Source organism: Panthera leo, chromosome D4 (genome assembly GCF_018350215.1).
Source record: "Panthera leo isolate Ple1 chromosome D4, P.leo_Ple1_pat1.1, whole genome shotgun sequence".
Taxonomy (NCBI): domain Eukaryota; kingdom Metazoa; phylum Chordata; class Mammalia; order Carnivora; family Felidae; genus Panthera; species Panthera leo.
Window position 1 is genome coordinate 70,418,841 of NC_056691.1, and position 23,304 is coordinate 70,442,144.

The following is a 23,304-nucleotide window of genomic DNA, read 5'->3' on the forward strand; positions in this document are numbered from 1 at the left end:
GTGGGCTGATTGTAAATATTTTAGACATTGTGGAGCACATATTCTTATTTTTCCTTTATTTTTTTTCCTTTTCTCTTTCTTAAATTCTTTTTTTCTTTACATTCTTTTCTTTCTTTACCTTTCTTTCTTTTTTACTTTCCTTCCTTCCTTCCTTCCTTCCTTCCTTCCTTCCTTCCTTCCTTTCTTTTCTTTTAATAATATTTTAAAAATATAAAACCATTCTTTGCTCCTCTGGACATACAGAAACAAACCTTGGGCCCCTTCTGCCCCCTGCTATGAGAAGTGGCAGGTGAACTTGGGCACAGCTGTCATGCAGAGAGCAGAAGGGGGCCTGATCTGAGGCAGTGGTAATAGAGGCAGTGGTGAGGAGGTACAAGGGGAGAAGTATGAAGTGCAATTAATTTCTCACAACAATTGTTTGGCTATGGAAGAAATTAGGAAGAAAAGGACAAATCAGGTGTGATTCTGAGGCTTCTCGCTTGAGATACTGTATGGTGCTGGTGTTATGTAAAACCAAGGCTATGGAGGAGTTTTCAGAGAAGGTGGATTCAGTTTTGAAGCTGTGGAGGCTGAGGTATCCATGGGTCATCCAGGGAAAGGGTGCCTGGGGACAGTTGGCCTTATGGGAACAATGGTCGGTTCCCTGGCATCCAGAATGTGTGCCTCTGGCCACAGAATGTGTGCCTCTGTGTAACAGATTTGAAAATATGGAGTGTCACACAAGACTAGAACAGGGAAGAGCATGTCCTTAGGAGCCCCAGATAGGCAGCAGGATTTGGGATGAGCTGCAGAGGGCTAGTGTGATTGGGAAGAGCGGGTAGCATGCCCTTCCAGTAATCTAGGGAAGCAGAAGTGGTGTCTCAGATTGAGTAGTGGCAGTAAAAGAGAAAGAAGTTGGTGGATGGGGCAGAATCACGAGGACCTGGCTCGTGTGCTGTGCACACGGCAGAAGAAGGGGCCTTCTGTAGTCATTGTCCCCAAGTTCCAGTGTCACAGGATGATACTACCTCTGTCTTGTTCTTTTTCTGGTTCTTGTTTCAGAAACCTAGCTAAGCGGTTGAAATACTCAGAGCATGTAATCTGACTGCTTTTGTCACTTCAGTTCCTGCACACACCCTGTTTTACCGAACAGTGGAGGATAGCCAGGTCCCACCTGCAAAATCCTTTGCATATTCTTATTCTCCATTAACAGTAAGAGCAAATGCAGAAAAAAAAAAAAAAAAAACAACAGTAGAGTGCTTGGGGGAAGAATTTGAAAAAGATTCAAGGTTTTGGAATTACGGTATTTCATAACCAGGGCCTATAAAATTGCCTATAAGATAAGGGTAAGGTCTCAATCAAGGTAAACTTGCATGTCACCAGCCTCCCTGTAATTCATTACGTTGGATCCAAACAGTCGCTTGTGGTCTTATTTTAGCAGGTCTTCCTTAAAAGTGTAAGTGCCACTGAGATATAGTAACTCTGTACACCTGGCTTCCCAGTGTATTAAGCTTCTGTGTTCAAAAACATATATAACCACCTCTGTCCACAATGTGCACTCAACTCTAACACTCAAGATGCTTGGCAGTTAGACTAGAAAGGGCACAAAACCTTTTTTTTTTGTCTGTTTGGCAATTAACCATTCACTGGCTTTTTTTGTTGTAACATGCACTTCCTTTCTCTTGTTTTCATTCAAGCTGTGTACGCCATGGAAATTAATGTGGAGAAAGACAAACAAACAGGAGAGACCAAGATTCTCTCTACATCCACCATTGGCCCAGAGGGGGTCCATCAGAGAGGAGTCAAAGTCTATGATGACGGTACCAAAGTAGTGTATGAGGTGCACTCAGGAGGCACTGTAGTAGAAAATGGAGTGCACAGATTAAGCTCAAAGGATGTAGAAGAGCTTATTCAGAAGGCGGGACAATCAAGCTTCAGAGGAGGGCCCGTGTCAGAAAGAACTGTGATTGCGGACGGGAGCCTCAGCCACCCTAAGGAACACATGCTCTGCAAAGAAGCCAAGTTAGAAATGGTACATAAGTCTAGGAAAGATCATTCTTCCGGGACCCCAGGGCAGCAGGCCCCAGCTCCCAGCACGGAAGGGCCGGAGGCAAACTTGGATCAGCCAGTCACCATGATTTTCATGGGCTACCAAAATATTGAGGATGAAGAGGAGACTAAGAAGGTGCTAGGCTATGATGAAACCATCAAGGCTGAATTGGTCCTCATTGATGAAGACGATGAGAAGTCACTGAGGGAGAAGACCGTGACGGACGTGTCCACTATCGATGGGAATGCGGCAGAGCTTGTGTCCGGGAGGCCAATCTCAGACACCACAGAGCCCTCATCCCCAGAAGGGAAGGAAGAGAGCCTGGCCACAGAGCCAGCCCCAGGTACCCAAAAGAAAAAGCGCTGTCAATGCTGTGTTGTCATGTGACCACTTCTTTCTTCCCTTTTCTTCTGGGCAGCCTCTGTGCTCTCCACCACTTACGTAGACCTCACTGTACCACTAACTGCAATACTGTGAACTGGAAGCAAACACCTGCCTTGCCTTGCAGTTGGATTGCTTTGATCTTTCTTATTTTTCCCCTCTCATTTTTCTCCAGTTTCCTCACCTGAGAGACAGCGTGCATGTGTTTGCTTCATTCTTTCCAAGAACTTGCTTTTCCTCTAAACCTTTCCTTGTGTCTTCGAGAGTGAATCGATTTCTTACTGCTCGATTGGAATGGACTCTTCACATCTGCCAGTTATCTAGTAGCCTTAATTCACTTGACTGGAATTGAACCCAGTGGTACCGGGGGTTTCATTTTGTAGCGTGTTCCTATAATGTAGTCACACGTCACCACGTCGCTGACTTCTCCCTTGCCTCCCTTGCTGTGGATCTTTGCTTTTATATCTCGTGTGGCAAAATGCTGTTGGCTCTAGCTGGTAGCTAGTGTGGCCAAAAGTGGACCTGACTTAGTCTGTTCAATCTAGGGTGATGCTTTTTGCTGCCTTACATAAGCTTCCAGATTACAGTATTGTGCATCTATGGCTTTCCTTCTGTTAAAACTGAAATGAAGTTGATGGAAAAGAAAAGAACCCAGTGCTTTGTCACGGCTGAAATGTAGGGACTGATTCCGTAACCTGCCCATCGGCAGCTGCCTCTTTCTGCGGCTTAACTGATGGACCCTTTATATATGAAGCACCATTTTTAATTTTCTAAGGACATGAAACAGACATTGTTTTGAGCATTAGTAGTGATCTCTAAACTTAGGCATATCCATGAGCCTTGCTTCTATTGTCTCAAAAAAAAAAGTCAATTTTTATATTGTTTTCTTTTTCACGGATATTTTCTGATCATGTTAATGTATTTTCGACGAAGGGATCATTTTGAGGAGTATCTCTGCAGTGACCCTATTTCTAAACCAGTCTTTCTGACCTACAGTGGTCACTGCCATGTTTCCACTTCATTGTGGACGGACGGTGCTGGAACTGAATTTACCTGTTCATCTCACCCGCCCGCTTGATTACAGAGCCTTACTTCTGGACTCTTTTCTTTCTGTCCCCATGAGAAAGAGAATGTTTCCCGTGATGTCACCATGGAGGTCTAGCCAGCCCTCAAAACAAACTTGAGAATGTAAAAAAATGTTTAACAAAGACCTGTCTTCTCCACGTGAAGCACTTAAACTCATTCTGCAAGTACCAATTGAGTGGCACATAGCTGAGCTGCCTATTAAGGCATGTTTCTTAAACTTTTGGGGATTTTGGAACATCAAAGATGAGGGGTTTTTTTTTGTTTCTTTTTTTCTAGAACACAATGAACAGTTCTATAAATAAATTCTTAGCATTCTCCCAAAGCAAACAACCACAGGGGTTAGTAAAACCAAAGGGAAGCAATTTAGTAAAATAATAATACAGTCATAAAACAAAGATGTAAAATTTTAAATGATTTTAATAACAGAGATATCGCAACTTGAAGATATTTGCCCAAATGTTCATGGCATTGTTGTGAATCGTTCACAAAATTTATCTATGTTCTGTAGAACATAGTTTTTAAAAACATACAGTAAGTCATACGACATCAAGGCTAACTTCTGTGGAAAGTCGATGAGAAAAAAATAAGGTCGTCTTGAGAGAATTTCTTAATAGAACCAGCTAAATTTGTTCTAAATAGCTTTCTCAGTGCTAACTCTATTATTATTTTAAATTTCTGGGCTTAAAATTCTATTTATTCCAATGGACAGGGGAAAAAATGACACTTTAGTTAAAAGTTAATTTTTATCAAATAGTTATATTTTAATTAGCACAAAGTGAGTCACTTTATCACCACTATGTAAACAAGCAAACAAAAGAGTTCAAGAAGGGACAACTGAAGGAGCTAAATTCTGCTTTCTAAGATGATTCCATCAATGGCTTGCTTTTGAATAGTTGAGGGGGTTCCCTCTAAATAATCTCAGGTTCACTGAAGCAGCTGCAGTGGTATAAAGCTGCTGTCTTACCTAGGAATACATCTGGTTTTACTGCCTAGAAATCTCCCCACTCAGCTTCATGCTCCTCAGTCAGTGGTCACGTACACATTATTTAGATGTTAAAGAAAATGACCTGCCAGATAAACCTATTGACATAGAAAAAGAAAACAGTCTGAATGTTTGGACAATCTATTATTTTAATAATTTATTTAATAAAGAAACAGCCTAAAAGTTGATCATAGCTTATCTTTTTTTACTCACTTAGGGATTAAAGCTATTCTATAGAAGTTTTTAAAAGCACAGTTAGTGAGTACAATGGTAGAATTTAGAACCCGTGAGCTTGCTGTTTGAGAAACAGTCCTTCTTCGAGGACAGAGAATTCCCAGAAATGACCTACCCGTCCTTCCATAGTGAGCTGGTTCCTGGTGAAGAAAATGATCTGCCCCTCTCACCACAACCCTACACATGAGATCTAAAAGACCAGTGATAATCTGCACTTTCATTCATCAATTATTATTATAGGGATTAGCAAATTATATGAATTAGAGGTCTGTCTATACTTTTACTATTAAAGCCTATCATTTAATCGTTTAAAGTAAGACATGTCACTTTTATTAAAATGATATGTGGCCATAGTAAATGGTTTGTTTGAATATGGCATATGTTTGCATATTTTGTATCATTTTCCTATAAAAACGGAGGACTCAGGCTCAGCCAGTGCTTTTATGGGATGAGACCTATAATCTCACCTACAGTAACAAGTAACTACCCTTCATAATGAAAATATCCTCAGTGTTGTGATTGAGAACATTTTGTCTTCCTTGCTATCATTCTCTGTAAAAACTTTATTATGTATGGCATCACACCCTCCAAAAATATGTAAGTGTTGACTTACATAGCAAGACTAATTAGAGAATCAGTAATGAAGCTGCCAAACTATGATCTTTTTGAGCTAATGGTTAGTTGGATTTTCTTCTAAAATTTTATAATCGGTTCCCCTTGAAATGGAAAGAGGAGAAAGTGGGGAAGGAGGGGTATTTCATTTGTTATAAATAGATTTTCAATGCATTGAATTCAAGATCTTTTAATGGTTAAAATGGTAAAGTTTAACCTTACATATCCCAAAAAAATCTTGATGACATATATCCTTGACTCCGTTTTCTTTGATGTACAATAGGACAAACTAAGGGGAATTTTTTTTTTTACCTTGTACCTCTTTTACCCATAATTCTACTAATTCTTTCCATAAACAAAATTAATTGCCTCTAACAGTGATTGGCCAGTGTCCAGTGATATAACTTGATACTGGGAGGAGGAAGGATGAGGGGATTCCTGTCTGGCCAAATCCAAAGCATGGTTTCCTTAAGCCTTCTGAGCAACCTAAAAATATTCAAAGCCTTTCAGGAAACTCAAACAAATTCTAGAGTTCATTTGATTTGACTCCTTTTTGAACTGTTACTACACAGGTATCTGCTTTAAATTCCCACCAACTCCATTTTACTTCCTGGTGGTAAAGGTATTTTTCCTACATACAAGTAGAATGTCTTACTGTTAGGGTCAAGTTTTCATAAAAGGGGAAAACACAGAGATGCAGTATCATCTCCGGAGCAAAATGTGGAGGCCAAGCATGAAAACAGCTTATTTCTCTTTGCTTCTTGCAGAATTTCATTTCAAGGGAGCATGCAACACCTTTGAAATGACCATTCATTTAATGCTGGTAACTAATGCTTAGCAAAAGAGGAGGAAGGGAATATGGTGACAGAGGCAAGATTGAACCACTAAACAAGTTCCTCCTTTTAAAGGCATTAACCCTGTCAATTTAAAACACAGATAAACAGGGACAAAATTCTCACGGGGGACTTTCTGTTGTTCAGCCATCTCTCTTGTCACTGGAGTTTAACTCACCGAAGGGCCCATTCCTGGTGGGAATAGTCTCATCTCCCAAAATGTGATTTGTTTACAACAAAAAGCATTCCAAGGCAAGCAGTTTTAAGTTCTATTTTTGCAACACGCACATCCAGTTATGCAAACCACAAGTAAGTTTTGAAACGCTGTGAATATGCAACCTTTTAGCAGCTCCTCAATTTACTGTGTGTCAAGGTGTATGGAATTCCACTAATTAGGGTAGAACCCGAGAGTTTCCTTTGTCCTATTGGATAGTACAACCCGGCAGGTAAACACAGCTATGGTATCTATCACAAGCAGCTCCAGGAAATGAGCCAGATGAGATCGTTGATCCTTGCTGCCAACTTACTCATCGTATAGCCTTCTTCTGGTCTTACCAGGAAAACTTGCCTACATTCTCTAGGGAAAAAGAAGTCAGTCTCATTTGAGGAGCACAGTGTGGTTATGTGTCTGTCTTTTCATAGCTTCAGCAAACTCCATGATAAAATTCCCATTTTAACAAAACCCAAAATACTTATTATTTGAATGTAGAAAAAAATTAAGACAAAGATTACATCCTGAAAGTTTCAAAGGGCAATTTCCCTGGGGATCCTTAGACCACCTTGCCCACCCCCCTTAATTTTTATATGACTTAACTAGGCCTCTGCTTCTCCTCCCCGCTCCATCAGAACCATAGCACGAACCCCTGCTTTCAACTGGAAAATAGAAGATGTGATTTGGGGGACCTTAAACGTTCTGCATCAAAGATCTGGACAGCCTTAACTTTTGTAAAAATAAAAAACAAAAAACAATTTTTCAATGCTCTCTTTTACTAAGCAGGAAACCAAAATGTTTCCTGAAAATTAATGACTTTTTTATATTTTGTGACTGTTTTCTAAGTTTCTACAAGTTGGGGGGTGAGTGGTCATCTTCTCCCCATAATGCCTCTTCCTAGTCAACTGGGGCTCTTCTTCGCAAGTCACTGCATTTTTATCAAAAGAAACGCATATTTCATGAACCGTCAAATTCTCCCTAGACTTCAGGCAGTCCTTCTGGAGTAAAAGAACAGAAATACAGAAAGAAAAGAATTACAGGGTGGCTTTCTTTTTATTTTCCTATGGTTAATGTACTGTATGGTATGTATGTTTACAGAATGTATCTGCCTTGTGAACAAAACAAATGACAAAAACAGAGTTCTGATGTGCCATTTGAAAGTTTGCCTTAGCATTGCTGTTCATGTTCTTCTTTTCTGTCCTTTAAAACAAACAAACAAACAAAAAATGCAGGTTGTATTCCAAAGCTGTATTAACACAACATTCTCTTCCCCGCCCCTGCCCAGCCCTCTTCAGGGCTGTAAATTTCGTCACAGGAGCCTTGAGGCAGAACCTTGCAGGTCAGGCGCAGGGGGAATCAAGTGGACATAGCTTGGACATTGTCTATGCCCATCTGTCAACCAAGCGTGTCCCTGTGTTCTCACCTGAGTCTGATTATCACACCCTGACATTCCTGGGCAGGCCACGTGGAGCATGTGACCTCCCGCAGTCCTTCCCACAGTGAGAGGGTGAACTTGTGGGCCTCCTCTCTGGGTCTGGGAGCATATTTTTAAGCACAAGTGGCATAGCTTGAAAAGGCAAGAGACATGGATTCAACTGGTGTGACTGAGCCATAACTGAATGGTGTGCCCATTTGTTATGGTCTAAGATGATTGCCCTCTGGGCGGGAGTAAGGAGTGGCTATAGAAATTGAATATTTTACATTTGTGTATTTTTTTAAGGAAAGCTATTTTTATAATGAAATCTATATGCATTATGAAGCTTGAGTTTGAAAACACCCTTGATTGAGTTATTTCTCCATTCCACAAAGATAACTTTCTGGTGAGTTCTGTAGCATGAACCCAGACCTTGGGGGTCGTGATCAGAGGTCCCGTGACCTGCCCTTTTGCCCCCACTGCGTGAAATCCAGTGTTTCCAAACAGATCTAGGTTGTAAGATCAAGCTTTCTATACCTATCATCAGATAAACCATCTTATATGGCCAGATAGCTCTCTGGGCTATGCCTTTAATAACATATAATGATCTTTTGGAAGGGGATAGCCATTTTATTTTATTTTATTTTATTTTATTTTATTTTATTTATTTTTAAATATGAAATTTATTGTCAAGTTGGTTTCCATACAACACCCAGTGCTCATCCCAATAGGTGCCCTCCGCAATACCCATCACCCAACCTCCCCTCCCTCCTACCCCCCATCAACCCTCAGTTTGTTCTCAGTTTTATTTTAAATGTAAGCTCACGACAGCAATGATCGAAGTTCAACTGTTTCACATATTTAAGGACTAATTACTACATTTGAGGGGAAGGGACCACTCACTATGGTACATTTGAATGAGATGGGTAGTCAGAAGCCTCTGGCCATCTACAGTTTATACATAAGCGTATAAAATGTATAAACCAAACAGTATCAGATTAGGAGTTATTATTGTCCTTGTAAATATCAGTGGGGCCACACCATATTTTCCAAGTTAAGTAGAGACAAAAAAAGAATTGTTTTATCCACTAATGAGATTCTGAATTTTTAGAGTTGTTGGATTTCCGCACCCCACCCCCCGCCCAGTTTTCCCCCAAGCTCCCAAGTTCCCATTACAATCAAACTCAGTTTTGTAAAGACCTTCATCCACACCTGTTCCTCTGTCTGAGAGACAGAGCAGCTTAAGTCTCAGAGTCTGCTCACCACCCCTGTTAGACTCTCTTCCCAGGCAGCGTCCTTGCCCCAAAAGGGGCCTTTTTTCTATGGCCTTAAAAGACCAAATCCTTTTCCAACAAGGCAAGGTCACAAACACTGAAGAAAAATAACCCCTCTGGTTCCCATGCAAATCAATTCCTTTATCCCTAGAATCCCTCCAACTGGCCCAATTCAAACTCAGCGTCATAGAGACAGCTGCAAAAATGAAAGAGCTATACAACTGCCCGAAGGTGTGAAGGGAGAGCCGATATGCTCTCATCTCTTATCACCCAGGAGCCTCACAGTGTTGACATGGGGTGGCGGGGAGACCCCCAGCTCCTTGGTTTTGCAACTAGTGTTTACATGTAGGGAGGCCACGAGGCAAGGCCTGATCTGAACTGTTCTGTGTGCAGCTCCAACCCCAATTCTGTGATAATCCAATTCCGGCAAGCAGAAGGAGTTCTAATCTTTGCAGGGTTCTGGAACACTCTTTCTTCCTCTCAAGCTCCTGACTTAGCAGAGTTAAAATCATACAGGGGTTCCAGAAAATGTTGTGTCTGATGCAGCTTTTCAGTGAATGTAGGTTGTTGATGGAATTTTCAGCTTTAGTAGCTCACTCGGGGCGAGTGACCTCTCTGTAAATAGTTCCATTTTTGTGGTTGGTTGGGGGGTGGGGTGGGAGCCTGTCGTGCTGACTCTGAATTAGACTTGCTGGGCTAGCTGCTGTACTTTGTAACCTGAAGTGTACTTTGACTGTTCTATTTCCTTCAGATGAAAAACAACACAAAAACTGACTTCCGAAATAACACTGCCAGCGACAGCCAATGCTGTACTTGTAGCTTCTCTCTGTTTCTCTGTACAGTATTAATAGACAATAAACTGCCTTTTCACTGCATCTACCTCTGTGTGTCTGTGCCCCGATTCTTTCCCCTTCTCACCTGCCACGAGTGGATTTCAGGCCAGACCGCGTTGGGAGCGCCTTCGACCGCTCACGAAAACTAAACGCTAGTCCAGTGCCTTTCAAACTTGAGCGCGCTTCAGAATCACGTGGGGGTGCCAGCTAAGAATGTGGAAGCTCAGACACACCTCTGGAACTCAGATCCAGGTTCCTGGGTGGGGCCTGCTAACCTGCATTTTTAATCATGTCTCCAGGTGATTCTGATACATGTGGTCCCTGGCCCATCCGTGGGTTTGGGTGTCCCTCTGGGGGAATCCCTGTGGCCTGCCTGTTCCAGCTGGTTTCCACACTAACTAATCCACTTTCCCAACACTTCCTCTCTCGCACCTGCTCTTGCACATCTGTCCACACCTGTCGTCCTTATTCTCATTCTTGCACGCCCCTAGAAGTGGCATTGACTATGATCCTGTGGGTCGAACTTGGTCAGCCCCTTTAGGCAGTAAGCGGTCATCCACTGCAGTCCTAGAAACAGGAACATCTGAAGACCCACGGGGACTTTGTTATTGTTCTTTACCACCGTATCCTCTTTATCTAGAGTAGGCTCATCCAACTTTTTTCTGTGAATGGCCAGATAGTAAGTATTTTGGCTCGTGGGCCAGATGATTTCTGTCACAACTATGCAGCTTTGCCAGAACTCAGCCATGCAATTCACATACATGAATGAGTGTGACTGTGTTCCGATAAACCTTATTTACAAAACCAGACAGTAGACTGGGTTTGGCCCTCTGGCTTGTAGTTTCCTAATCCCTGGCCTCACGTGGGGCCTGGCACATAGTAGGCACTCAATAAAAAGTTTAAAAGTTATTGTATGAAAGGATGAACAAAGGGCAGATGTGATACCATCTGTAGAACTGTCAGAGAAATTTGTTTTCTTTGAGGATGTGGGTAAAAGAAATCAGTGGGGCATTCTCATCTGTTGGGTTCCGTAGTGGATTTTGTTTTTTATGTCTTTACGTATGAAAGTTAACTGGAAAGATGACAGTATGAATGGTGTCTTGTAGACAGCTCAAACCACTAAGCTGAAACTCACAAGAGTTTCAACCCCTAGATGAAAAAGTGCAAGGACGTCTTGTCCTTGTCAGAACTGCTGGCGATATCGGAACCGGGTGGCCCCTAGGCATCTAAGCATTTGACCCAAATGTCTGTGGAACTACATTTTGTCTGATCCATCCTTCACAGTGAGCGGCAGGGCTTTCCTTATATCATTCTCTCTGTTGATTGAAATACTCTCCAGTGTGTGGACATGGGGGCCAGAAGCACAGTGGCACATGACACACCCCATCACCTCGGGCATACTAACAGTGATACATCAGGAGCATGTGAAAAGCTGTGTGTTTACACCCACCGCCATTGTTGTTGTGGAGTTAAAGGAAATTCTATTTTTGCAAAGCAGTTTGTGAATGGGAAGTGGATACCAAATGGTAGTTTACATGTGACGAGAAAGTGTCTGTCCCTCTACCAAAGGGTTTACCTTTCCCAAATGTAAAGATTATAGGCTATTCAGGTGTGTTCTAAAACCAGCATAAAAATGGAAGCTGCTTTTCCCTCCTCTGGGTTTGTGACTGCTTTTGTATTACATTGAACCATATGAAATTTTGGAGAGCGATAGTGTTGAATGTCAACAGTTTCATATAGTTCAAAACGAGTAATTCTATTCTAGGGATCATTTTCCATCATAGAGGGCAAAAGATGACCAGATGAACTCCAAATATAGCAGGACAAACTTAGATACAAAAATAAGAACTTTGAAAGGGAACACAGTTCAGTACCACCAACGCAGAACTAGGCATTTCCCTAGGGTGTGTAGGATTTCCTATAATCTTAACATCGACCCCGTGAGGGAGACATTGCTATTGTTTTCCTTTATACATGAGGAAACTGAGTTACTAAGAGAGTAAGCACTTCACCCAATATGGCAGAGCTATAAGTGGGGGTGGGGTGGCCGTGGGGGGACAGGTTTCAAGCCCAGCCATAACTTCCTTCCACACAGAAGGCTGTGTGTCATGAACGTGGTGTGAGGTTGCAGCTGAGGCTGGACACAGATCTGGATAACGGAGCCATCTATGCAAAAACAGACAACAACAACAACAACAACCCCCCCACCCCCCACAAAATGGCACCAGTTCTTATTTTGAACCTTTATGTACTCAAGCAAACGCTCTGTAATATTAGCGCCCTCTGGAGGACAGGAGGTGTCTCTTCAGACTTCCATCCCAAAAGAGAAGCAGAGGGTAAAATCACCCCCTGTTCTCTTCTCATTACTGCTTGATAGTTTTTCCTTCCCTGTGTAGAAAAAGAATTAACAAAATTGCCCAAACAACTCTGTAAACTCTAGGAGTGGCATGTCCATCTCTGAATGAGCTAGGGTGATTTTGTTGTTGTTGTTGTTGTTGTTGACAATAGTATTGCTAAGAGGAACAGTGCTGGCAATGAGGGCCTGCCTTTTGACCTAGGCTGTGTCACCCTTCTGCAGCACCACTGCCTCCCCAGCAGCCCCACTCCTCTCCTGCTTGTCTCATACACTGTCAAATCCTCCACTTCATGGACAATGCACAAAAGGAGTTAAATGCTCCTTTCAGAGTTCAGGCTACCAGATCTCAAAGAGATCGTCAAGTGCCGAATCACAAGATGGCTATCCACAGGCTGAATCTAGCCTACCTTGTAAATTTTGCCTGCATAGTGCTTTCAGATAGTTTTTAATTCATTGCTAAAAATAATAAGAGAATTCTCACTTTAAAAATATGGATTTCCAGTTTCTCTAGATATTTTAGAGGCTCTGTCTTTTTTTTTTAATGTCTCAAAGCTATTATTTATTTTGTACAAGTTTCCACTGTACATTAGATGGTCTCCTCTTGCTTACACAGTAAACAAGTATACATCAGCCATTTGGCTCAGACTCACAAGTCTTCCCTGGAGAAGGGTGTCAGGCCATTTACATTCTGGGTGTCTTTCTCTGATGCCTCCTCCTGGGGGCACTGGAAGGCACCAGGATCCAACCTGTGTGGGTGTGCAAAGAGCTTCACACACAGAACCCCATGTGTTGGGGTGAACAGCTTTACTCTCCGGGAGAGCACAAAGTTGTATCCAACTACATAGAGCAAACTCAAACCTGTAGGAAAGAATCACACAACTGAGGCAAGATGTCCCAGAATACCCAAGCTCCAGCTCCCAGGCTAGGACTGAAGACCGATGCCAAGAGGAGCCGAGGGTGGCATGGGCATCCCTGAGAAACTTGGTCCAGAGGGCTTAAGTCCAGGAGACTCTGAGAAGGTTGGGGGTAGGGAGTGGCAGGGAGATCCGGAAGAAAAAGCATGTTAAGAGGGAATAAATTAGGGGCACCTTGATGGCTCAGTCAGTTACGCATCTGACTCTTGACTTCAGCTCAGGTCATGATCTCATAGTTAGTGATCTCACAGTTTGTGAGGTTGAGCCCCGCATTCAGCTCTGTGCTGACAGCGCAGAGCCTGCTTGGGATTCTCTCTCTCCCATTCTCTTTGCCCCACTCCTGTGTGTGTGGGCTCTCTCTCTCTCTCTCTCAATAAACAAATCAACTTAAAAAGTTTTAAGGGAATAAATTAAAGGTGTGAGAGGCACCAGGGATAAGGGGCTTGTGCTATCCTTCAATTGTTTTTCTAGCTAACCATTGCCTGGAGCCGATAGCAGCTGTCTCCTTTAGAGGAGCCACACTTTCCCTCACCATCACCACCACCACATCCTATGATCTTACTCTCGGCCAACTTCCTTTGTTCATGTCACCTGCCTTGCCCCTTCTGACATCTGAGTGCATTACCCCTAATCTACCATAATCCACCCATTTTATGGCTGGGTCAGATGAGTCCCAGGTGGAGATGAGACTTACCCATGGCAAGATAATAGCTGAGACAGAGCTAGAGATTAAGTCTCCTGAACTCTTTTGGGAGCATGAGGCTTCATACTATGTTTGGATTTGGATCTGATAGAAGCATTTAAAATTTTGAACAGGCTACGGGCAGAAAACCAGTCTCAGAATCTGGTGCTTTTGCTTTTTGATGGGAAAACCCACCTACTTGTATGGTGATGGAGCTCATTTACTACTCAAGAGAAAAAAATTCCTTTCCCTACAATGTATAGTGCATGTAAAGTATACATATGTATGTAAAGTATACATATAGAGTGTGTGTGTGTGTATATATGTATTATACCATATAGGTATATAAAGTATATATATATATATGTACACTATATAGGTATATAAATTGTAAATCATATATATATGCTACTCTGTCTACCTTTGGTTAAATGAAAATGAAATGTTTTAAGAGCTTTGTGGTATCGTATGCTTTTTGGTAAAAAGGTTCATTCCTGGAAAGATAAACAAAAACCTTGTGGTCGACAGTTGAATAGTTCTGGGGGCTTCATAGCTCTTTTTAGAGAAAATACGAGGCAGATCTCCCGTGTACTTAAATTTAAATGTGGTCTTGTCTCCTCTAATTCTTGGTCTTTTGTTGTGCTCCTGAGGCTATATTGTCACAGAATAGAAATGTTCTCTAAGGTTTATTCCCTTACCTTATTAAGAAAAGCAATCGGCCAGAAGTTTGACAATTCAGAGAGCAAATGAAAAGGGACTCTTTCCTCCCATGGCTTGTCCTCAAACACCAGTGTGATCTAGTGTTTTCTTGTAACTTTTAACTACAGGCTAATGAAACTTAAGATGCTAATTGTATTTTCCCCACTTTCTTTCCATTTCTAAGTCATGAGAATTAAAAATATGAGCAGTGGACCTAGGTAAGGGTTCTTTTCAGGTAAGGGTTCTTAGGTCAGCCCAAGGGCAACTTGAAGGCATGATAAAGTCTGGGGTCCGTGTGAATCATCCTGTCCACACTATTAGTTTATGCAGCCTCAAATTCCATTTTGTAAAGAGAGGTTTCAAACCAGAGTTCACAAACGGGTTCAGTCATTTCTTCTGTCCCTGAATTCCAACCAAACCCTAAGTATACTCAGAGACTCAGTGTGAGATTCTGTCATCTACCTTAACTTGGTTTCTCCTAAACTTTGACTTTTGGGCATCAGTTTAATTATTTCTATCCTGTGTGAATATCACCTGTGGACCATTATTTGGTTTTTTAGCCACTTCTTTGACTTAAATTTACTTAAAAGATAGTTTTGTAGCCCTACCTACGTGTCATAAAAAAGGTAACTCTCAAGGGTACCTGGCTGGCTCAATCAGAAGAGCATGGGACTCTTGATCTTGGGGTTGTGAGTTCAAGCCCCACGTTGGGTTTAGAAATTACTTACATAAATAAACAAACAAACAAGTCAACAAACTTTGAAAAAAAAGTAACTGTCAAAATAAAGGCAAATCAACATCATTAATTCCCAGCTGCATACTGTTGCCTAATTGTACAGTTACCTGTGACCAGCTCTCATTGTCAAAGGAGGGAATAGCCAGGTTGGAGAACTCTCAAAAAATACATGTCCAGCCCTTTCATATTACCAGGTAGAATGAAAGAGAATCAAATGATAATAACTCTCTCTCTCTATGTGGTTCAGTGTTATTTAGTACCATGTTCATTTATCCCTGAAATGTGGGAAACACTGTCTTCCCACATTGGATTCTCTTAAAAATCCCAGTCCCTCACTTTGAAAATTAGAATGAGAAATACAAAGCGACTCGCCAAAGCAACAGGAAGGAAAAGCAGAGACACGGAGCTGGTATTCAAGCCCAGGGTGGGGGGAGGGGGTGGCGGTTGGGAGGGGACTTCAAACTCTCTGCCACACCAGGTGTCAGTCACACTGCGCCTTGCATAAGGAATGAATTGAATACATCCACGACAAACTTAAAGTCTCCGTAAAGCTCTCCATCATTTAAACAAAAGTAACATCCGTTCCATCTGGAGCTGTCCCCAGCGTAAGCAGTTTTTCACTGATGGAGACCAGATCTGATTGGGATCCCTAAGTCAGGGATTTAGTCCATGCAAGCTGTAAAACTCTCAGTACTAGAGATTAAGCAGACCTTAATGGAAAAAGAACCACTCAGGGACGTCTCAACTTCTCCTTTTCTCTTCTCTTCCCTTTTCTTCTCTCTTCACTCTTTCCTTCTTTTCCTCCCTCTTCTCTTCTTTTCTATTGTGTGAGCCTATAGTCCATGTGAGATGCATTCAGTCCCACCTGTAGGGTGAGTGGACTTCTCAAAGAGCTGTGAGTTCTCCCACGGAGCGCCATGCTGTAGCTCTCTGGTTCTCCTTTCCTGCTTGCTTAGAATCTGGGACATTTCCTTAAAAATAGAATTATACTAGCGCCCCACCTCAGAGATCCTGATTTAATTGGTGTAGGTGAGGCCTGGGGCATTCATTAAATGGCTGCAAGTGATTCCAATGGGCCGCTGGGTTGGAAACAATGGCACAGGGGAGCCCGGGGTGGGCAAGAATGGTCCAGAAGAGAGATAGATCCAGGCTGGAATCCTTGTCTCAACTTGCAAAACCAAGAACAAAGGGAAGTTTTGGATTCAGGACTAAAATCAAATCCTGAGTCTGTCATTGGCCAGCTGGCTAATCTGGGCAATTGAGTTCAATTCACCACACCTCAGTTTCCTCTTCTGTAAAATGAGAATACTACTTTGTAAAGTTTCTATTAGAAATATCCTAAAGACTTTTCTTTCTGCTTCGCCTTTCTCCTATCTTTCCCCTTCCAAAAGGAAAGTGTTTGAGGCAGTTTATAGAAAAAGACACAGCAGATATGAATATAGAGGGAAATCAGGTCAAGAGAAAAACAAGACAAAACTAGAGGACTCAATCTAGCATAGATTTCTGAGTGTGTGTTTCTCTCTCTTTTGTTTGAATAATTCAGTTTGTAAAATGTGGGACGTGATACTTTTTTATTAAATAAACCACTGAATTCTAAGTTCTTGTGTCTGCTTTGAAAACAAAGAAAACATCAAATTATAGAATCAGCATTTTTGAGTGTGAAGGGGTCCACAGCCTGGACTTTGTCCTAGATCTGCCATTGATTGTGTGACTTTTTACTCTCTTGGCCCCAACCTTCTCGTCTATAAAATGAGTAATTTTACTAGATCATTCTTAAGGCAGTTCTGTGTGACATTCTAGATAGATATTAATATCAAGAGTATTTCTCTATAATAAAGAAGGAAAGACGGAAGGGAAGGAGGGAGGGAGGGAGGAAGGAAGGCAAAAGAAAAAAGAAAAGAAAAAAAAGTACATTAAGCTGAGGGAGGGGTTTCCTAAAAGGTCCAGAAATCTCTAGCCTTTCAAAGCCAGCACACAGGTAATCTGCTGTGGCTCTGGCCTGACTCTGAGGAGCCCCTGGGCAAATCCCTTATCACTACCTTCCTTCTGGGTTTTACCAACCCAGGGTCTTTCCGAGCCCAATGGAAAACTGGTGCCCATTTTTCTGTGTATAAAACTTAGCGGGGCAACACATGATTTACCAAAACACCTGGTCCTCCATGGTTGAAAATAGGAGTTTAGATTCCCTTTTTAAAATATAAACCAGGATGTCTGGGTGGCTCAGTCATTTAAGCATCTGATTTCGGCTCAGGTCGTGATCTCACAGTCCGTGGGTTTGAGCCCTGCATGGGGCTCTGTGCTGACAGCTCAGAGCCTGGAGCCTGCCTCAGATTCTGTGTCTCCCTCTCTCTCTCTGCTCCTCCCCCACTGGTGCTTTCTCTCTCTCTCAAAAATAAATAAACATTTAACTAACTAACTAACTAACTAACTAAATAAATAAATAAAATCTAAACCAACTGGCCTTTTAGGAGCTAAAGCCTAACATCTTTGTGCCCCACTCCCTCCTGAACCTGAGAATCTTGGAGAGTGGGTAAATACCTGCCTAGAGGCTCATGGGAGGTGAGTGCAGCAGGCATACACCAGTACTCATTTATTCTAAATGTTTCTCCAAAAGAACTTTAAATATTTGAGCCGCATAAGGACAGTGCTTCTCTCCCCTAGACAATGGATGTTCTGGGTAAGACACAGGCCCCATCTCATGTGTCCCATAGCTTAATGTCCAATGCAACTGGATCTGAAATCAAAACTTCAGTTCTGCTCCTTCGTAGCTCTGTGTCTTTGGGCCACTTAGTCTGTATGCTCTGCAGTACACCACAGAGAGTTTACGAAGCCTAAGTGTGTTTGTATTGACGCAAAAAGCTTTAGAAGCAGTAGATAAAAAGCCAGTCACAGAAGTTCCCAGTTGGATGGGGTTAGTTGGCCGAAGTTCAGCTGGGGCTAGTTTGGTTTCAGGTCCTTTCATCTCTCAGGAGAAAATTCCCCTTGCTGAATGTTGGGAGGAGAAGTGGGAATTCTCAGGTCATTTCCCGAGGCCATGGCAGGGTACCAAACCCTTTGCTGCCAAGTGCAGAAGAATCCATCAACTCATCGCCATGGCACTGCCCAATTTCATAAAGACAGAGAATTGCTGCTTTATTCGTTCCTTCCAGAACTGAGATCAGACTCTTCTCTCTGACAGTCAGAATTTGCTAAAATGTAATACCTTCTCCTCTATCTCCCCTTTTCTCCACATGAGTTCCCACTGGTTCCTAATGTAAACTTTCCTTTTCAATGAAGGAGCCCAGTCCCGCCCCTCACTGGCCACATACACCCTATGCTGTCCTGTACACATCTAACATAGCCCCTTTCCTGTCTACATTTTGTGAAGTTGTCATCGCCAGGCTTGGCCAAGCTCAAGTGCCTTCAGCTCCATTATTCACAGCCTCTGTCCTCTGTCCTCCTGGTCCCCTCATTCATGGCTGAGACTTTATGTGGGCTCTCTGTGTTCCTATGATGAAAGACTCATTTTCTAGTTCCAGAAATGGGTCAGAAGCAGCATCTTTTCTCTCTAAATTAGTTGACTTCACCCAGAAACACAGACTTACAGACTATGGGTCAAAAACCATAATGAAGATTTAATGCCACCTTTTGGCTCCCAAGACTCAGTGGGAAGAGTGGGACAAGAGTCCTTGTCCCCCCCCCCCACCTTAAAAAGGAATTATGGTTTTAGTTTCTCCCTCCATGTCAGAAAAGAAGGGATTGGTGTTGTGCTGACAGCCATGACTCTTCCCTTATCAGGCCAGAGGAGAGACTGAATTCTGCCATCAGGTTCCAGGAAAGTTTAACAGCAGAGGACAGACAAAATCATTTTTTCTGTGCCTCATAGGACAAGGGTATGGGTGGGTGGGTGCTTACTACTCTTTGGAAGTGAGTAAGCAAGCAGACAACAGACTGAGGGTGACCAGCTATTTAAGGATTAGACCGCTGAAGTATACCAGTTCTGGCTGGTAGGGAATGGGACTGGAGTTTCCTAGCAAGGCTACCATGTATGATTGTTCAGGTTTCACACTACGGAATCCTAGAGGCATGTACATGCCAAGGCAGTATGTAAGTTCTTTGGAACATGTAGCTAAAAATCAACCAGAAACTTGCATTAGAAACATAGCAGTACACCTATATTAAACTTGCCATAGTATGTCAGTTTGCAAGAGCCAGTTTTAACTCTAATGACTATCGACTTTAACTCCTCAGAACCAGTAACCAAGGCACACTCCCAAGGATCAGACCTATTCTTCCTTGATTGTCTCCAGTGAAGTCTAGCATGGTACTAAACACATGGTATAGGATGAATGTGGCTGGTGTTTAGCTGGGATCATGCACCGGAATGAAAAGGGACAGTTGCTCTTCTCTCTAAGGCAGAGCAGTATTGCCCAGGCATGTGAGGCTCCCCAGTGGCTGTTAGTAAGGTTTCTCTGACCCGGGTGACTGTATGTCTTGGTTTGCCCATGTTTTCCCAGCCTAACTCCCAACACTGTTCCAGTTTGGATGATAGAGGGCATGGTCACACTACTTTCAGCATACAGATGGTCGTCTCTACTTTGTCAGCCATCCCCATACATGAGAACAGCCTTTCCTTTTAATGATCCTTTGCAGATCCCCATGACACAGAGCAGGGCTCAGGGCACAGCAAGGGCTCTTTACCCAAGCTGACCATTATGAAGGATCAGACAGAGTGCCATGGGACAGTCAGCTATCACATGAAATCATTTCTTTTTTCTTTGCCATTTATGATTGGTTTCATATTCCTATGGACATGTGATGAAGAGGAAGAGTTAAAGAAAGGAAGCAGAACACTATCAAACTCAGTACTTACTATCCAGATAGAAACTCAGCAGAGGACATGGCTCTTGGCCTGTGTCATTTGCCTGCTGTCCACAGTTATTGACAGAGGAGATTCATTGATGTGGGTACTCAGTAGTTATAATTGCCACCAATACATCGGAGGGAGGGTGGAGGGTGACAGAGTCCTTTACAAATTCCCATTCATCCAACAACAACCAAGAAATACCCACAACACTGTACATGTGCTGCCCAAAGCCTGAACTCATGTGCACAACGGCTCAGAGTTCTGATTCTTGAGTCTAATGGCCACTTTGTGCCTCAGTTTCTTCATGTATGAAGTGGTGATGAGGGCTAACTCTCTTGGAAAGTGTTTTGGACACTGCCAGGTGAATATGGACAGAATTAAAGTATTAGTTATTAGTAGGAGTAGTAACAGCAGCTTTGAGAGCCACAGAACAAGCTCTAAGGACGGTATGAAGCTGGAGTCAATAGCTATCATTCTTGGACCAAATCTGTCTGTCTGCCTGTTTTTGTAAAGAAAGTTTTATTGGGACACAGTTGTGTCTGCTTGTTTACATATAGTCTACAGATGCTCTGTTGAGTAGTCAGGAAAGCAACAACATGGCACATGAAGCCTCAAATATGTATTGTCTGATACTTTACAAAAAAAGTTTGCTAGCATAAGCCAGAAACACAAATTCACTTTCCCATTATACTAGCATTTACTGAGTAATGATTAAATGCCCCGACCTATACCAGATGTATTAACAAATATTATCTTATTTAATGTTCACAAGAAGTAGCTCCTCAAGGTCAATGGAAATATCATCCCATTTTACCTTTGAGGTTCAGAGCCCTTATGACTTGTGTAAAATTGTAGAGACAATATTAATAACTCTGGTCTCCTGACCCTAGGTCCAAAATTTCAGGAGTCATGAGAGCAGACATCTTGAAGAAGGTGGGTTTGCACTTGCTCTTGAAGCATGAGTGTGGTTGTCAGTAAGCAAGGATGAGACCTGGGGCGAGGGCATTCCAGACAGAAGGAGCTCGTTGATCAAAGGGCCTGAATTGGGAAGCTCAGGCTGTGTCTGCTCATCTGATTTATAGAACAGGAGGAAACTGAAGGCAGTGAGGTCATGAAGTACAAGAAGTGGCTTGAGGCCAGGATGTACAGGGTGTTCCTTAAGGAAGAAGTTGCAAACTGAAAGTTCAAGGACAGGCTGATGAATGTACTCTGGCATTTACTGTATTGACTCACATGGGGAATTTGGTTTGGTTTGGTTTTAATTTGGATTTATGAAATATTCCAGAATTTTATCTTCTCTTGAAAAAGCAAAATAGTTAGTCACATTTGGACCCACATTTCCAGGAAGCAGACACTAGCTGCCATTGAGTTCAGCTGCTTCCTTTAGATGGGACACCTACTTTCCCATGGGCCTCATCAGTATCATCTTTAGACCCAAGCAAGAGGAGCCCCTCTCCTGGGCCCCGGGCTTTAGTAAGGCCTTGCTCACACCCTTTTCCATAGGATGAGGAGTCTTTGGGCCAAGGGGACTTGACCTCTCAGAGCCTGCACACCTCTCCTGCTCCAAATGTGCTTCAGATGCCAGGACCCAGAATTGTCTGCCTGAATGGCCCAAGCTGACTTCGAGGGATTATATGGGTGTCTTCCTAGGTCTGTCTTTCCAAGAGCGGGACGCACTGAAGGATGTACCAAGGGGAAACAGATTATGATGGGGGTAGGGGACGTGCCGATGGAGCTCTGAAGTGCAGGCTAGAGTGTCCACCATGGGCTGCAAGGCCCCTGGAGATGCAGGAGAGAGCTGGAAGCAAAAAGAGAAGGAATGTGGGTAACAGGCCAGAGGACCTTGCTCTGTACCAGCATTTCGCAAGCTGGGACTCCTAGGAATGCAGGAATACAATTTGAACTTGGCCTTCTTCTGAGTCAGTATGAAGTAGATTTGCCAAATCAGGAGGAGATAATATAGTTTATTTAATAATTTAGAGCTTGATTTCCAACTTTGAAATATTGAGACCTATATGTGGCTTCCATTTGTGCACTTGCTCTAAGCCTCAAGTATGAACTGGCTCCAGTCCCCATCAGTTCCTATTGCTTTACACTGGGGCTGTGTCCCTCATCGACATAAACCGTCTGGTCCTTAAAGGCATAGGAGTGTGGCCCTTGCTGTGAGCAATTAGTATAGAAGATTGAAGGCTTTTAATAATGGCACAGTGTGCCAGAGGGACTTCTGTAGACAGAGAATGACACAGGAGGGCCAGTTGAAGGGGTGGGAGTGCTCACAGGTCTAAACAAGTAGGAATAAGAAAGGAAAGGACAGATACAAGGGTGAACTTTTTTTTTTTCTTGCACAATGATCTTTAGGTTAAGGTGGCCAACTTATCCTGGTTTGCTTGGGACTTTCTTGGTTTTATTTCCGAAAGCTCACATCCCAGGAAACCCCTCAGTCCTGCTGACACTGGGAAGGTTGGCCCCTCATCTACCATGCACACATCAGGCCCCATCATATTAAGGTCTTACTGTATGTCAGCTAGATCAGAACCAGGGACACTGGACCTGAGTACAACTTTGCTTCTGGAAGGAAACTGTCCAACTCTTTCCATTTCTCAACCCTAAATCAAAAACTCCTTCAGACTAGGGAAAATAACTAAGACCACAGAGGTTTCCCCCAGGTGCTACAGGCTCAGTTCTCTTGACAAGGGTGTGTTCAGGACCTAATTGGCTTATCAAAAGGGTTAGATTCCAGATTCATGCTGCAAGAGAAGATGTTTCCACATTTGCTGGACACATGATGTCATTTTCCCACCTGTTTCTGGCCTTTGTCATTACCCTCAGAATTAACAGAGATCACACATAGCACCTTGAATTATGGAATCCTTGTTAAATTAGATTCTCATCTGTTCTAGAACCAGCATTTATTGGTAAAATTAGAATCCTCAGGAAAACAATATATAAGTCCCACACATGTGGCCTTGGACAAATGACTTCTCTAAACCTTAATTTTCTTCATCTTTCAAGTAGAACCAACAACCCCTACCACAGATTTTCTTTGAGAATAGATTTTTTTTTGAGAACAGATTCTTATCTATTTTTAAATGTATATCCACTTGGGGCACCTGGGTGGCTCAGTTGGTTGAGCATCTGACCCTTGTTTTCAGCTGAGGTCATGATCTCCTGGTTCCTGAGTT

The 23,304-nt window shown here is 42.6% G+C and overlaps 1 protein-coding gene across 8 annotated transcripts in view; it reads left to right on the forward strand.

Moving 5' to 3' along the window:
- Positions 1-23,304, forward strand: part of PALM2AKAP2 (PALM2 and AKAP2 fusion) — a 505,626-nt gene that overhangs the window by 311,262 nt on the left and 171,060 nt on the right. Inside the window, exon 9 of one of the 8 annotated variants that reach the window (XM_042914178.1) lies at positions 1,677-2,664. The exons of 6 other annotated variants lie outside the window; for them this stretch is intronic. In XM_042914178.1, the coding sequence (XP_042770112.1) occupies positions 1,677-2,416 (740 nt within the window). In that variant the 3' untranslated portion in view covers positions 2,417-2,664. Of the gene's footprint in view, positions 1-1,676; positions 2,665-23,304 lie in introns of those variants that run through there. One more of the 8 variants, XM_042914177.1, reaches the window with a different exon arrangement.